Genomic DNA, 15,589 nt, shown 5'->3' with positions numbered 1-15,589 from the left:
TTGATGAAGATGTTAAACAGGATTGCTACCAGTACTGACCCCTGAGGTACACTGCTAGTTACTGGCCTCCAACTAAACTTTGTGCCGCTGCTCACCCCCCTCTGAGCCTGGCCAATTATCATAGACTCATAGAATGGTTTGGGTTGGAAGGGACCTTAAAGATCATCTAGTTCCAACCCCCCTGCCATGGGCAGGGACACCTTCCACTAGACCAGGTTGCTCAAAGCCTCATCCAGCCTGGCCTTGAACACTTCCAGGGATGGGGCATCCACAGCTTCTCTGGGCAACCTGTTCTAGTGCCTCACCACCCTCTCCGTGAAGAATTTCTTCCTGATATCTAATCTGAACCTCCCTGATTTCAATTTATACCCATTACCCCTTGTCCTATCACTACAGGCTCTTGGAAAAAGTCCTCTCCCAGTACCCTTGTAGGCCCCCTTCAGATACTGGAAAGCTGCAATTCAGCCAGTTTTCAATCCACCTCACTTCTTTTACTCAAAAGACTCTGAATTCCTGAAGATTCTGGGAAAGCAGAATGAAAAGTCCCTGTGTGGCACTCAAGCAAGTTACTCGTGGTCAAAAAGCTTTTGCTTCCAAGGAGACAGTAGTTCTTTCTGTGTTCCAAGAGGTGATACTTGCTCCTTAATCTGCCGATGTACAGTAAGGGCCATGAATTACTGCCTCCGCATAAGCAAACTATTATCTACTCATCCTCACAAACCAGTGATTCCCCCCCGGCAGGGATTTTTCTTTACTGAGTAAGTGCAACTAAGTTAGACCCATGTGAGACATTAGCTCCCAATTCATCTACTAAGGATGTGAAATAAGTGACTTTGGTGATATTTTCCCACAAGAAGACCTCTCAGAAACCACTTTGTACTGTAATAAATATGGCATTTTTCTCTGGTAAAACCACCAAGATTTGCAAACTACCTCTAAAACTAGAAGTGGAAAACAACTTTAGCAATAGCAGTTGAAAACGTGCAGCAACTCTTAAAAGCTATCACAGTGCCAAAGATTAAAACCACCTAACTACAGGTGAACTGATGCACTTGAAGTTTGCACTGAAATGGCCACTTTTACCTGAACAGCTGTCCTCATCATCAGAGATGGGCACCTCCCTTTTCAACAGCATTTCCAACTCTTCAGTTTCAGCAACATCGACAGGTCTCTCCCCGTGCTTGTTGGCTTGAAATGGATTTCCACCGTGTCGAAGCAACAGCTTCACAATCTGCAGCATTAAATACATTAAGTTTTCCACATGTTACTTGACTGTAAAAAAATCTTCCATTACACGTGAAATGTGGGTAACGGGATACACAATCCTAAACCCCTACCTATGGAACAGACTGCAAAGCAAGACAGCAACAAGTAGAATGCAAGGTCCAGGTATACATAATCTGCTTATTAAAAGAGGTAACGGGGAAGACTAAAGATCGTTGTCCTCTCTTACACAAACATAGCTTCATCATGAGGAAAAGTGACAGTGGCCTTGTGTTCTAGCATTTCCTCACACAATTCATCTGGTTCCTCACCTTCCAAGCTCTTCGCTCCTCTGCGCTCATCTCCTTGATCCAAATTTCATAGCACCTAACTCTAAGAAGTAGCAAAAGTTTTCCAAGTAGCAGTGCTATGGGTTTCCACAGCGTTTAAGAAAAGCCCTGAGAGAGGTCCAAGTATCTTATTGAAGGAACAAACTACTTGCACCCCCAAGTGAATACCACACAGCAAAATCATCAATTTCTCTAACATCAAGGGCAACAAATGACAAAAGTTACAATGATACTGAAGATGAGGCCACTGCATCTTCAGCACAGTACCCAGTTTGGTTTTTTTTTCTACATGCTAAGAATGGAGAAATTCAGCAGACACTGGTATGTTAACACGAAACATCTGAATTTTTCTGACACATAATGTCAGTGACATGGTCACAGATTCGTACACTGAGACCAGACAAGCAAGAGGTCCTGTTCTCCAAAACTCTACTATAATTTTATGGGAGTTTGATCTAAAAACCTGCTTTTGTTTAGCTACCCATAAGAAACAGTTATTGAACAGTTAATAAAAATTTCACAGGCCGATTATCATAATTCCTTTCTCTAGCCTTTCCAGAAGATCCTTCCAAACTGAACATCTTGTTTGAAAGGCTTTTTTTTTTTTTTTTTTTCTTTATACAGCAGATCACACATATACTAATGAAATAAAAAAGATGGAAAGGGAGGGCAGAGACATTTCTGCATCTGGTTTGCAGAAAATAAGAACAAATAACAAATTCAGAAATTAATGTAAAATACCTACAGTGCTCCATTTATCTTCTCTGCTAAGTCATTATTGGTAAAATAAATTTAAAAATATATTAAGAATATATATACACACAAGTGCTCTATTTCAAAGTCCATAAACAAATATAAAAATACATACCTCTAAACATTTATATATATATATAAACACATACAAGCCCACAGTATACTGTTTGGAGACATTTTTCTTTCACAAATTCTATACAGTAGAGGTCTCTCAAAAAAAGTTGTTAAAATGTTTATTTATTAAAAAAAAGTAAAATAAAAGCTTTTAAATATTTAAGAACACAGATACTGGTAGAAAATATGTGGCAACAAAAGTAGGATGAAAAGCAACACGAAAGAAAGAAAACCAAAACAGCTTTACGATGCCCTCAAAACAGCAGAAGCAGAATTATAGAACCATGTGACAGACATCAGGACAGTGAGGATTTGTTCTAAAGACCAAGCATTTCAAACCACTTATTCCCCTCCCACTCTCCCAGTACACTCACGTTCCTATGCCCACTGCTAGCAGAATCGTGAAGTGGTGTATCATCATCCAAGCCCTGCGTGTTCACGTCAGCTCCTGCTGCTATCAGGACTTTAGCAACATCGTAGTAACCAACGTTACAAGCTTCATGCAGTGGTGTCCAACCTATAGTAAAGAGTGGGAAGTTTGAAAGGTCAAATTTTACTGTTATTAAATTGAACACAGACATCACCAATCAAACAGTAAAAGACAAAATCTGGGACAAAATCCCCAGGCTAAACATGTTAGAAATTCTTTAACTAGTGAGCATTTGAACACACTGTTAGGTGTATATATAAATAACATTATTTTATATGGAAACAGCTTGAAAACTACACTACCCAGTGCTCCTTTAGAGCCACTGACCATGTACAAGGAATCACTAACAACACTCAGTAGCTATTGGTCTAGACAGCAAGCTATTGGTAAGTATTGGCAGAGAACTTACTCCTGATATTGCCTAGACTATTACTAATTCTTAGCAATTTTGATTTCCACATTGATAATATGAAGTTCAGGGCTCATTTTTTGTAGCAGAGCCTCAACTGAAGATGACGATCAACCCACACATGTGATATTCCTCACGTCAACTTCCTCTCCCCAGCTTGATGGCCTTCCACCTCACAGCTGCCCTGAACTTCAAGCCTGCTGTTGATGCCTTCACAAAGCCCAGTTCTGGGAAGGCATTCAACTTTCGTTTCCAACATAACCAGTGCAAGCCTGGAACAGTTTATCCACTTGAACTCTGCGCCTAATCAGTAATGCTCTTGTACAACCACAAAAAGGAGGTACAAGAAACCCCTAACTTACCTAATCCCTCAGGAAAGTAATTTCTCACCATCTCTCGCTCAATTTCTCACCCGCCGCTCATTTAAATAATGGAAAGAAGAAAAAAAAAGAAAAAAGCTTCTACCTTGTTCTACAGGGGAACATTTCTTCCTGATCTTCATATCCTAAATTTCCTCTCCAACCCTCACTTGGGTCACCTACTTCTAACACTGCCTGGCAACCATCTCTTCCTTTCCATTTTACTGTCATTCGCCCTTTTCCCACACACCCACAATGACACTCTGCTCTCAGCCCTCTGATCCCTGTCTTTTTTCCCCTGATTAATTCTCTCCGTAATTCATTCTTCTCCATGTTTTACTGCTTTGCCTTCCTATCCTATCGCAATGTCCAGCTTGCCAACTCTAGTCCTGGCTTGCTCTCAACATCTGTTCCTTGACTCTTGTTCTCACACGGCACTATCATTCTGGCAGATATCCCACGAGCAGGGTTACTTCCTCCATCACTAATTCATTTTCTGCTCCTTTAGTTCTGCCAAATTCTTAGCTAAAAAGCTTTAGTTCTCTAAACTTCAGTGCATCCTAAATTCTTATTTTTCTCCACTCATGACTCACTGCTGAAATCCTCCCCCTCTTCTTGACTTCCTCTGCACAGGATTTTGAAGCTCAGCCACCTCTGCTGCTGACCTTGGACTACCGATGGAAAAGTCTTTCATTGATCCCAAACACCTCCTCCAGAGTTTCGAATGAAGTCTCTAACGACTTCATCCCAACTGATTCTCAGAACCAGCTCTCAGCCATTCTCCTCATCCTTTCACCTGCCTTTAAAATTAGTTAAATATCTGTACAAGGTCAGGCTAGGAAGAAGCTACAAAGTTCATTTCCTTCACAGCAGCCTGTAACAGGGCTGTGCACTGCATGTGAGGCTAAAACAGCGTTCGTAACACACCAGTGTTTTGGCTACTGCTGAACAGTGCTTGTACCCTGTCACGGTTTTCCTTCTCCCTCCCCCTGGGTGAGAAGTTGGGAGGGGAAATAGCCAGGGCAGCTGACCAAAGGTATCTTCCATACCACATAATGTCATGGCCAGACATAAAAGCTCAGGAAAAGGAGAAGGAAGGAGGGATATTTGTAGTTACGGCATTTGTTTTCCCAAGCAACTGTTACACCCGACGAGGCCCTGCTTCCCAGGACGTGGCTGGACATTTGCCTGCCAGTGGGAAGTAGTGAATGAATTCCCTTTTTTCCATTGCCTACATGTGCAGCATTTGGTTTTCTTATTAAGCAGCCTAACTTAAAAAACAAGGGCCTTTTTCCATTTTATTCCCCACCCTGTTGAGGAGGGGAAGTAAGAGAGCAGATGGGAGCCAGCCAAGGTTAACCTACCACGACATCTCTTCTTGGAATGTTTCTATTCTCCCTGTGGTTTTTATGGGTCTGTCTTCCCCTGAACGTCCCCTCCTTTTCTAAACTTGTTCTCGTCAACACGTTCTTCTCATCTCCCCTGTCAACTTCTCTGAAGATCTCACAGGGTTCTACTTCTGCTTCCTTTCTTTTCTTCCTCTACATGCCCAGTCCCAGGCAGCCTCATCACACACATTCAGCTACCCTCTGTAAACCGAAACATTGCGGATCTGTTTCTTACCTAAAAATCAAAATTTTAGTCCATCTCATTACTATCTTCTCTTGATGTCAAGTCTGAGCTGACAGCTAATTGTACCACATAGATTTTAATTTCTCCCACTGAGGCCTGCTACTTCAGCTCATCTCACCCGTTCCCACTGAACGTAATACTCATTATAACCGTTCAGACCCATAAACTGAGCATCTGTAGCAGCCTTTGCTGTAAGCCTCCTTAAAATTCTCATTCAGACCTTCGTTATACTTTTGCTTCCATTATGCAGTGCCTCTAAAAAGTTGAAACTGCCAGTGATGCCACAATTAGACTACTGAGAATTCTCAGCATTATCTTTATTCCCTTGGGATGACAGCAGCTCCCCGCAAATTTTGTCACCTTTCCTTCAGGGTTACCCTTCACACTGGGAGTGTGAAGTCCTTTTGAACAAAACCAAAAGCAACACGGCCATTTCTTGTATTCACTTCCTCACTCTCCCATGATCCACTTCTACTGCAGATGCAAACAAGCCAGTGTTTAGAGCCAACGTTGAGAGGTGGAGTACTAGTAGCAGTTTGTAATGCTGTTTATATAATGTGCACTTGATACTGCTTAAAGAGCTGTCATTGCATTTAAGAGAGAAGCATCTACTGAATCCTATCTTTTTACAGATGTCTCTTAGACCTCAACCCCACAACAACCTCTGCACCTCATCACATCCTTTATCCTCTGCTTTAGCCTTCCTTTCACTCTGTTCCATCTCCCTCTATGCCCTAAATCTTTACTCCCTACTCCAGCTCTTATGTCTTATGCCCTTTTACACTGGTTGAGGAAAAACCAGCGAGTTCTTTGGCTTATCTCAATATGTAAACACATTTAATTTGGTGCCCAGCCTATCAACAACTGGCAACTACTCAACTCGAAACTGCAGGTTGTATCTTCTCTGAAAGCACTAACCTTGGGATCTCATACTTAACTCTGCTGGAGATTTTTTACTAAAACACATAGAAACCTAAATAATGTGCAAGTATCAAAAGCAAAATAGGCAAAAGTTTGCCAGCAAGTTCCAAAAAAATATTTAGGAGGTCTTACAGACAAACAGACTGTAAAGAAAGATACTAAATAAAGGATAATAAAAAATACGGTACAAGTTACAACTTACCTTAAAAACTTAAAAGTTCATCCATCAGCAACTGCAAATCAGCAATCAGCAAATCCTGACATATCAACTCTCATTAACCTAGCAGGACCAGATGACAAGCGCAAGCTATACCACACTAATCTGCTTTGGTGCACAACAGCTGTCCCAGTAAGAAGACAATGTACCTTACACTGCTTTCACCTTCACCGTTCCTAAACAACTTTGCATCTCCTCACGCCTACAATCCCATTATCAGTTACTGACTTTGCCTAGTATAATTCCACAAAGTTCAGCAAGTGTGCACACGTATTTTTGTGAATACCTTGTACGCAAAGGCCCTGGCCACAGCTGAAACCTCCAAGTATAATATACTGTTCCAATAATATACTATGTACTACAGTGTCCCTGTACTACCACTGTCATCAGAACTAAAAAATATGATTTGAGAATTTCTAGTAAGTTTTAAGTTCCATTTTTTCATTTGCATATAGCATGAACTGAACATAAACCTCTGACGACAACTTCAGCGTTCATTTTGAATTTGTAGTTAAGAAAACATGTATCAGCTTACCTGCAAAATCTTTTACGTTCACATTCGCACCTAAACTGATTAGCTCCTTCACCTGTTTAACATCCCCTCGAATTGCTGCCATGTGTAGAGGAGTTTCCCCTCGTTCATTTCTCTTGTTAACTTTGTCTTTTTGTCTTGAAGAAGAGCTTGGAGTTTTCTTTTGTGTCGGTGTTGTTTGTAAGGGATGACTTAGGGAGGAATCTACAAAGTAAGTTTTTAAATGGTCACTGTAAGTTATTTAACCCTATTTTTACTTCACCGCATTTTAACACTTGCACTCAAAGACAGCAGTAATCAGCAGTGAATAATTATATTTACATAAAGAACGTATTTGACACTTCACGTGCATCAACACGATGCCTATCTGCAATGTGCAAAACATTTCAAGGACAGTTGAAGTCCACCCAAACTACAAGGTTCGCATACTCTGGTATGAAATCTGCTGAAACAAGTCAAAGCATGACCGTGCAGATTAGTATCTGCCCTGCTTCCCCTTCCTCCAGCACAATTCCACTATATTTTTATATAGTGGGATGGCAGTTTAAGGAGTTACTGTCTGCGTACTGTACTCCATGCCCCTCCTCAGCCATGCCAACACTAATGTTTTTGAGTGGACTGGATAGTTTCTCAAGGAAATGCAGTCATTCACATTTAAATGCCAATTCTGTAATAACATTACACCTGTAGATCATACACATGCATAAGGATTTTTTTAAATACAACTGGACCAAGGACAGTTTGAAGTTCTGAACTGAAAACAAGGTGTCTTTCCTCTCCCATTAAATCCTAAGGGAAAGATCCAGTTTCCTTCTAAATTAAAATCCTGCTCCAAACTGAGATGAGACAGTAGTTACATTTCAAAAATACCCCTAGATAACAGTTTTTAAATAATGCATGTGGAACAGTGCTTGGGAGGCAAAAATAATCAAAGGAAGAAAACAGATTTTCAGGTTTTACAGCTATCGTACTGCAAAGCCTTGCACCTAAATACAGAAGATCAAGAATTTTGCATCAAATTGCTCATCAGTGCAAACCAGAGTTTTAACAGAATTATGAATAATTTTTACAAATCAATAAAAATCAGGAATTGTTGAAAAACATCAAAGTTAATATTCTGACTGGGACAGAATTAAACAGGCAGGAGGAAGAAAACTATTAACTTTGTAAGATCACCTGGACTGTTGTCTCTTGCTGTCATCTGCATGAGCAGTGCCATCTGTTTGCGCTCCGACAGAGGGTAACCAAAAAGAATGCTAACTGGTGTTGATTTCTTATTTCCAGCATCCTTCTTCATCCTCTTTTTCTCTGGACCTTCCTTCTCTGGAAATATTAACATTTAAGAACTCAAACTGCTGTTCGATTAGAACACTTTTCTAGAAATAAAAAACATCTTTTTAAGGTATGTGAATAGATGATTGGTGGCAGGTGATAAAAAAACCAGGAATTGCATGTCTAATTTACTGCATTTGCATTAGTTTTGGTTACTTGTTCTAATATCAGGGATAATACGCTACTGAGTTAAAGCACTTAAAGCTTTGAGGAGGATTACTAAAAAGAAAGTAAAATCTAAAAGATAAAAACCCTGTTTCACAGCAGGAAAACTTAATTTTAACAACCTTAATTTTCAGAGAATCAAGTCAGACGCTTAAAAAATTCTGTAAGATCAGCTGGTCAACTTCCAGCCTTGCGTACATATCTGAGACTGTGCGCTATTCCACTTCTCTCAAGACATCATGTTAAAAACCTAGGAAAAGACTTTGTAATACTGGTATTTGTTAGGTAATTGGATAAAAGATTGTTTTTCTCAAACTCCTTCTGTTACTTCACCTTAGGGCAATTTCTTCAAAATGTATATCCTTCAAAAACATACAGCTATTTTATACACGTAACTTCTTTCCTCCTATCAGTATTTATGGAAGTTGTTTAGTATTTCATGTCCAGGTTTTAAACCAGGAGCTAAAATTACACATCTGAATAAACAGATCATTTCTAAAGCTATTCAGTACCTAACAACTCTCACTGATCTTCAGGTTGGTTAAATGTGCTCTGAAATCAGACAACTTTTTAATACTTAGTGAATTTCAAAACTAGATTTTATTTGTGTACTTTGGAAACTCTGGTCTATGTCTTCCATCCTTTTCAAAAATTCTTCCTTTTTTGGTAGAAAGAACTCAAAAACCTAATACAGGCATTTAGGTTAAAGTGTGACAGAAACAGTTTTTTTAACTGACTTTATACTGACATAACAGTATGACAGATTTTTAATTGACTGACAAAATCACTTTTAACTGGAGCAATATTTCATGATCTCATCAAATGAGCACAAACACTTGATGTTATCAAATTTCTTTTGGTACAACTATTTTCCACAGATCTCCCTACCTGACCATTATTGTTTAACTGTATTTTCTAGAGGTTTATTTGTTTGCACTTATGCATATTGAAGACCATTAATTTTCTGTACTATCTCATCTTTCCAGGCAACTGTTCTTTTTCTGTCTTAACAAATTCTCATCAAATTCAGCATTTTGGATCTTGTAAGCAGATTATATTTCTTACATCTTAGATCTATGTCTACCTTTTCCTTCAGAGCCCCTAAGATTACTACTTGAATATAAACCCACTGAATGTAAACAATGGCTTAAGGAACCTTAGTCACAAATAAGGTGATTTGGAATTAAAATTTTTGAAACAGTTAAAAAAACCCTCTTGACAGTGGTGGTTAGAAAGAATGCTCTGAAGAATATTCTAACAGACTCAACCAACAGAAACAATATCTCCCAACCCTAAGCAAATAATTCCCTTGGTCTCCTTCCCTAAAAACCCTGGCTCAGTATTGGTTTTTCCATAGATCCTGCTCACTCTACCGCTTCTCCTCCCTTTGGAAGCCTCCCTTCCCAAAGGGCCTTTAACAGCTAGACAGGACTCAGCATTCTACAGGGACAGATAATCCCAGGTCACCCAGGCTGGACTACTGACCACAACGACAGGGACAGAATTCAGTAAGGATGTCTATTATCTGCTTTCTCTTCCCTGTGGCGGGCTGATGCGCTAACTCCCATAAAGCAAGCAAGAACATGAAACGAAGCAGAGATGTAAAAATTACAGCGGGGAACATGTAATAAATGAAAGGGGGCAGAGGGGACGATGATAGACTGATTAACCACATTTGGCCATACCAAAAATGCTAGATTTTGGCTGGGAATTGGTTGAGGCTTGGTTGGGAATTGTAACTATTAGTTAAAAAAGCTTGGTTGCCACGCTGATCTTTTTAGCTCTTTGTGTAGGAAGTTATTCCATCTTATTCTTACTGTGACCAATTACCTTCTGATGAGAGACTGTTCATCCAGTCTAGTTAATCTCAGTATTTTGGGCCCTACTAAAAAAGCTGTGGAAATGCAATTAAACTAAGCCAAAGTAGGGGCAGGGATTTTCTTTTTATTACTGCCCCCATGATTATATTGGTCTCCCCATTTCCCTTTCTAAGTGGGAAACACCTGTATGATAAGAACTTAATTAAAAAAAAAAAAAAATCTGTCATCTGCAAAAGCAGAAAATCTTGAACGGAAGATTCCACTGCAGCAAACTTCACTGACCTCCTCCAGAGAGGCAAAAATTAATAAAAATTACAAATCAGAAGCTTAAGTTCCATCCACATTTCATTAAGCCCCAAACTGATTCATTTTTATATTTCATTTTCTCCATTTTTGCCTCAGTCCCTCTCTGTGGCCCTCCTGGCTTCCTCTCAACTCGTTTTCTGCCTTCCTAGCCTTCTCTAAATCTCATCTTCCAGGCTTGATTACAGACGCAGGCTGTAGTAATGCAATGCTCGAGGCACAGGAAGGCACGCAAATAGTGCACATCTTGAATTCCATAGTGACCAAATAAGAAATACATGATTTTGCAGACTAAAGGGTTATGAGCAAGATTGTTTTAAGAATGGAAAGCTACAGACGTATTGAGAAGCCCCACAAATTTATCCATTATGTTTAAAAAGGAAACGAGATCCCTTTTACAGAAGTAATTGATGGGGTTTTTCTAAACTGCATGCAACTCATACTCCTGAATATTTAAAAATCCATTCAATATCCAAGCCAACACTACTGTCCTACTGGTAGGTGGTCTGCATTAAGAAAATTTAAAAGAAAACCTACAATGAAATTGTACTTTCAGATTTTCACTGTGAACATGCTGTTGTCACTCCACAGATAACGTACAGCATACCTTCATTGACCAATTCAGCATTTCCATCAAACCAACGCATTTCAGTTTATCTGCTATGATCTGCTGTTCTTCTCTTATCTTACTTGCTGCTCACTATGCTTTACTTGATAAACACATTCATTTTCATTCTGAATTATTCCTTACAGTTTTATAGCTATATTCAGCTTGAGAAAATAATACATCAAAATAAGTGAAAATCTTCTTATGATCTAGCTTTCACTTTTTTACTAAACAGTAAAACTTGCTCTACATTTAGTTGTACCGTATTGAAAAATTACTACGGTAAAACTTATTTTTCCAAGTATTATCTGATGGGTTTTAGCGTGTGTAGTTGTTGGTTGGTTGGTTGGTTTTTCAATCATTTTGTTAGAAAAGCCTACTAAGTAAGTGAGTGCAATTTATTCCTGTCTCATGTTTAGAGTTGTCCAATAACATGAAGATCCTCCCTGACATATTCCAAAGCACATCAGTGGTGGGGCAAATTATTCTTCTGCTACTCTGTATTAACACAGTGTTTGCAAAGCATTTCTAGAGCTTACCAATTGCAAGTACCAAATAAGAATACAATTGGTCTCACCACGTTATGCTGCAATCATGCCCTTACCACTCAAAAAAAGACCATTTTTTAAAAATTTATGTGAGCCTTCATATGTGTTTTCAGTAAATCTCAATACACAAAATTAATGTGATCAATAACAAAGCTAAAAAAAAACAGTCTCAGGACTACAGCAGTTGCACCTGATAATCCATTTGCTGCAGTGTGCCCTGTGAGAGGCTATTGCTTTCCCCCTCCAGGATCTCCTGCATATGCCTTGCTTCTGAATGTACAAGATAAAACAACATAGGACATAAGGGAGGCAGCAAGGCATATAAAATTCTTATATGCACACAAGAAAATTTATATAGACTCACAAAAATGTAGATAGTCAAAACCTAACTTGTTTAGTTTATTTTTTAAATCCAAGAAAAACAACAATGCAACTGTTGATAAAGAAGCAACACAACTCCACAGAAAAATTCTTATGAATTGCTGGGAACCTCCATTATGCTTATTGCAGAAGATATAACAAGACTGGTTTTCGCTGCTCCAAGAATATCATCGTGTTGTACACCACACTTGATGTGGCAGAAGACAAACTTCATGTTCAGGAACATTTACTTTCTAGATATTCAGAACACTTTTCACAGTATAAACATCACAGTACCTGATGCTTATACAATTGGAACAATACTAACTTCCCTAACATAGGAATCATACCCGTTTAAGAAATTAAGTTCAGGCGGAATTTCATGTATAAAATTGACTGTTAAAGTAAATGAGGTTTGGTGGAGGTGTTTTTTTGGGTTTTGTTTTTCTAAGATTTGGAGCATTTTGATTTTGAAGCTTGTAGAATACAAGTATCTTCTTTTACATTCACTTTCTTGTCAGGTTTTGGTGTTCTTCAGCAATTACAACAGATGATCGGGGAATTTCTTACTTGTTATATATTAAAAAAAAAATCAAAACTCTTCAGGTGTCTTCCTGTTCAATTATCTTTATTAAATAACCTTCATAATATGCAGCCATATCTACCTAACAACATTCCTTTTAAGATTTTCCTTATACAATGTAAGTTCTTCACCTAGCACATTAAAAAAAGGATTTTAAAATAGCCAAGTTCTGCAAAACAGTGATATAGGTGCATCTGAGCACTTACTTGTAGAAGTTCATTAAATTCACCCATAGTACTTAAATGTACTGGCACGAGAAAGAGCAGAATAGCTGGCAATTACTTTAGGAGAATTTACGCATGACAGATTATGTCCCAAAGCAACCAATAACGTATCCGGGTTTGGTTTTCTTCAGTCTGGATAAATTGCAAATTCCCAGTCAATTAGTTTCCAAATTCTTAGGCAAGTAAGTTATTTAATAACATAGCATGTGGATTTCTCCAAACAAATGAGAATATTCCATCTGGTAAAATAACCACCTTAGTGGATAAATGAGATAAAGTAAAAATACCAAATTCAAACTTCAGGGTTCATGGTAGTCTCGTTTCATGTAAAACTCCTACCATAGTGCAAATTGTAAGGAATAATAGCATTAAAGAGCATGTGAAGCTAAAATATGAACTGCTTGAAATAAATGCTTCTAAGGAAGTCGCAAGATTGAATGATATACAAGAAAAGACTAATATGCTTGTTACTAACAACTCTAAAAGACAAGCCAAGATGATAAATTCTGCAGATCACGAAGTTGAGAGAGACAGAGTCGCCGAGATCTGGGTGATTGTGGTAATCTGACTGAGGTTATTTTAAAGAGAAACACATCATGATTGACTGCTGCTTCCTCTCCTCAGTGAAAGAGAAAGATTAGAACGTGATGAAGAGTATACTATATGCTCACAGTATACTATATGCTGTTGAGATATCAAGGTACTATTGTGATACCTAATTATTAAAATTTTTGGCGTATTTATTTAACCAAGCCAACACACATACCCACACAAAACCACCTCCACTTTCCTACCTTTATCCCAAACAACTGTTCAAGAAATACTCCAAATCCAGCAAGCAGTAACATAGCGTGTAACAGTCCCTTTAAACAGCCCTACTAACCTCTTTAACTATGGAAAGCACACGTATGGAAATTGTGTTACTATGATGTACACTTAGAATATGAAGAGGTCAGTTGTTTTGCTTCTCTGGATGCCAGCTAGATGCTAAAGAAAATATGGCTGGGCCATGTTTGGACTACTTAAAAGACTGAAATTGAAGGGGTCAGAAAACAAAGCTGAGATGTTGTTATAGCAGAAAAACCTGGAAAACAATTTCCAAGGAAAGATGAACAAATCAACACATTCAGGGCAATTTTAACTCTCGTTGTTATTCCTGAATAATCAACTATGTAACAAGACTACAAAACCAAAAAAGTCTATGTTTATCTTCACAATGAAAAGATTTTTCCTATCTGCAGTTATGTTTAAAAAATTCAAATTTCTCTCTTCAGACTATTAAGGTGGAGAAAGCAAACTTGTCCTTTGCAAAAGCAGCATGTGCCTGTTATTATTCTGATAACCTCATCAGAGGTTATTTAAAAATAGCTAGATTAATTAAATAAATCAACAAAATCTAAATAATGCTATGTAAGTAGTCAGAATAAGTGATGGTTTTTAAAACATATCATGCTTTTTGGATTGAGAAACTTTAGAGAACTTATTAAAGAGGGTGCAAGTAGAAGCATTCTTCAACTCTATGATAACCTCATCAGAGGTTATTTAAAAATAGCTAGATTAATTAAATAAATCAACAAAATCTAAATAATGCTATGTAAGTAGTCAGAGTAAGTGATGGTTTTTAAAACATATCATGCTTTTTGGATTGAGAAACTTTAGAGAACTTATTAAAGAAGAATGCTTCTATTTGCACCATCAACTCTACCAGTTTTAATCAAAGCTTGCGTGTAGAAACCTCCACATGATTAACTTCAACAAGGGTTAAAGCTATACTACAAAAGTTGCAGTATAAATGAATTTGACTGCAGTATGTATGTATATATATTAGCTTTTGTGGCTGCTCTGATCAAAGAATGGGGATGTGGTAACAGCACACAGCAGGACAGCCGCCCAAACCAGGAGAGGGTAACAGACACAGCCCTGCACAGCAAAACAAACTGACAATAGGCCGCTGTTGCTTCTCAGGTGCTGTTCTTGTCCCGCTGGCCTCTTCACAGGAGACCTGTGGCCTTCTGACCTTACCTTTCAGCCCTAGGCAGACTACTCAGCTACTGCAGGTGTCTCAACTGGCACTTAGGCAAGTGGACTTGAAACTAACAGGTATGAAATTATGAAGAAAGGCTAAATCTGAAAATATTTAATACTAATTAAATAGTTGGTTGTCAAGAATTAGAACAGGATGTCCAGGGAAGTGGTTGAGTCAGCATCCCTGAAGGTATTTAGAAGACAGGTAGATGTTCTAGTACTCACCCAGTCCGTGAAGGGGCCTACAAGGAAACTGGGAGGGGACTTTTTACAAGGGCCTGTAGTGACAGGACAAAGGGTAATGGGTTTAAACTGAAAAAGGGTAGATTTGGTGAGGTATCAGGAAAAAATTCTTCCCGGAGAGGGTGGTGAAGCACAGGAACAGGTTGCCCAGAGAAGCTGTGGATGCCCCATCCCTGGAAGTGTTCAAGGCCAGGCTGGATGAGGCTTTGAGCAACCTGGTCTAGTGGAAGGTGTCCCTGCCCATGGCTGGGGGGGCTAAGTAGAGCATCCTAGTAATGTTCCTGCCTCTAAAGTTTCTGAAAAGCTTAGGTACCAAGTTCCTTGTTTGTGAAAGAGGGAAGTTGCTTTTACGTACTTACTTCAGAAGCAATGAAATAGACAACAAGCTATGATATTTGCTACAAGGTAGTTAAAAGCTACGTGCCTTCTATTGTTATATTAATCACAGAATGGTTTGGG

General features: G+C 38.7%; 1 protein-coding gene across 1 annotated transcript; it reads right to left on the bottom strand.

Annotated features, from left to right (window-relative positions):
• Positions 1-1,083: 1,083 nt before the first annotated feature.
• Positions 1,084-11,187, bottom strand: LOC104505247 (ankyrin repeat domain-containing protein 12-like; the record flags this gene model as incomplete). The annotated part of the gene is made up of 5 exons (XM_010159558.1): positions 11,148-11,187; positions 8,097-8,243; positions 6,924-7,124; positions 2,795-2,937; positions 1,084-1,231 (listed from the first exon to the last, which is right to left on the bottom strand). Coding segments are annotated over exons 1-5 (679 nt in total), but the record flags the coding sequence as incomplete, so codon positions are not given.
• Between the last annotated feature and the right edge of the window lie 4,402 nt (positions 11,188-15,589).

Source organism: Eurypyga helias, unplaced genomic scaffold (assembly GCF_000690775.1).
Source record: "Eurypyga helias isolate BGI_N326 unplaced genomic scaffold, ASM69077v1 scaffold30480, whole genome shotgun sequence".
NCBI classification, from domain to species: Eukaryota; Metazoa; Chordata; class Aves; order Eurypygiformes; family Eurypygidae; genus Eurypyga; species Eurypyga helias.
The sequence above is the reverse complement of the archived record's forward strand: the minus strand, read 5'-3'. Positions and strand labels throughout refer to the sequence as shown.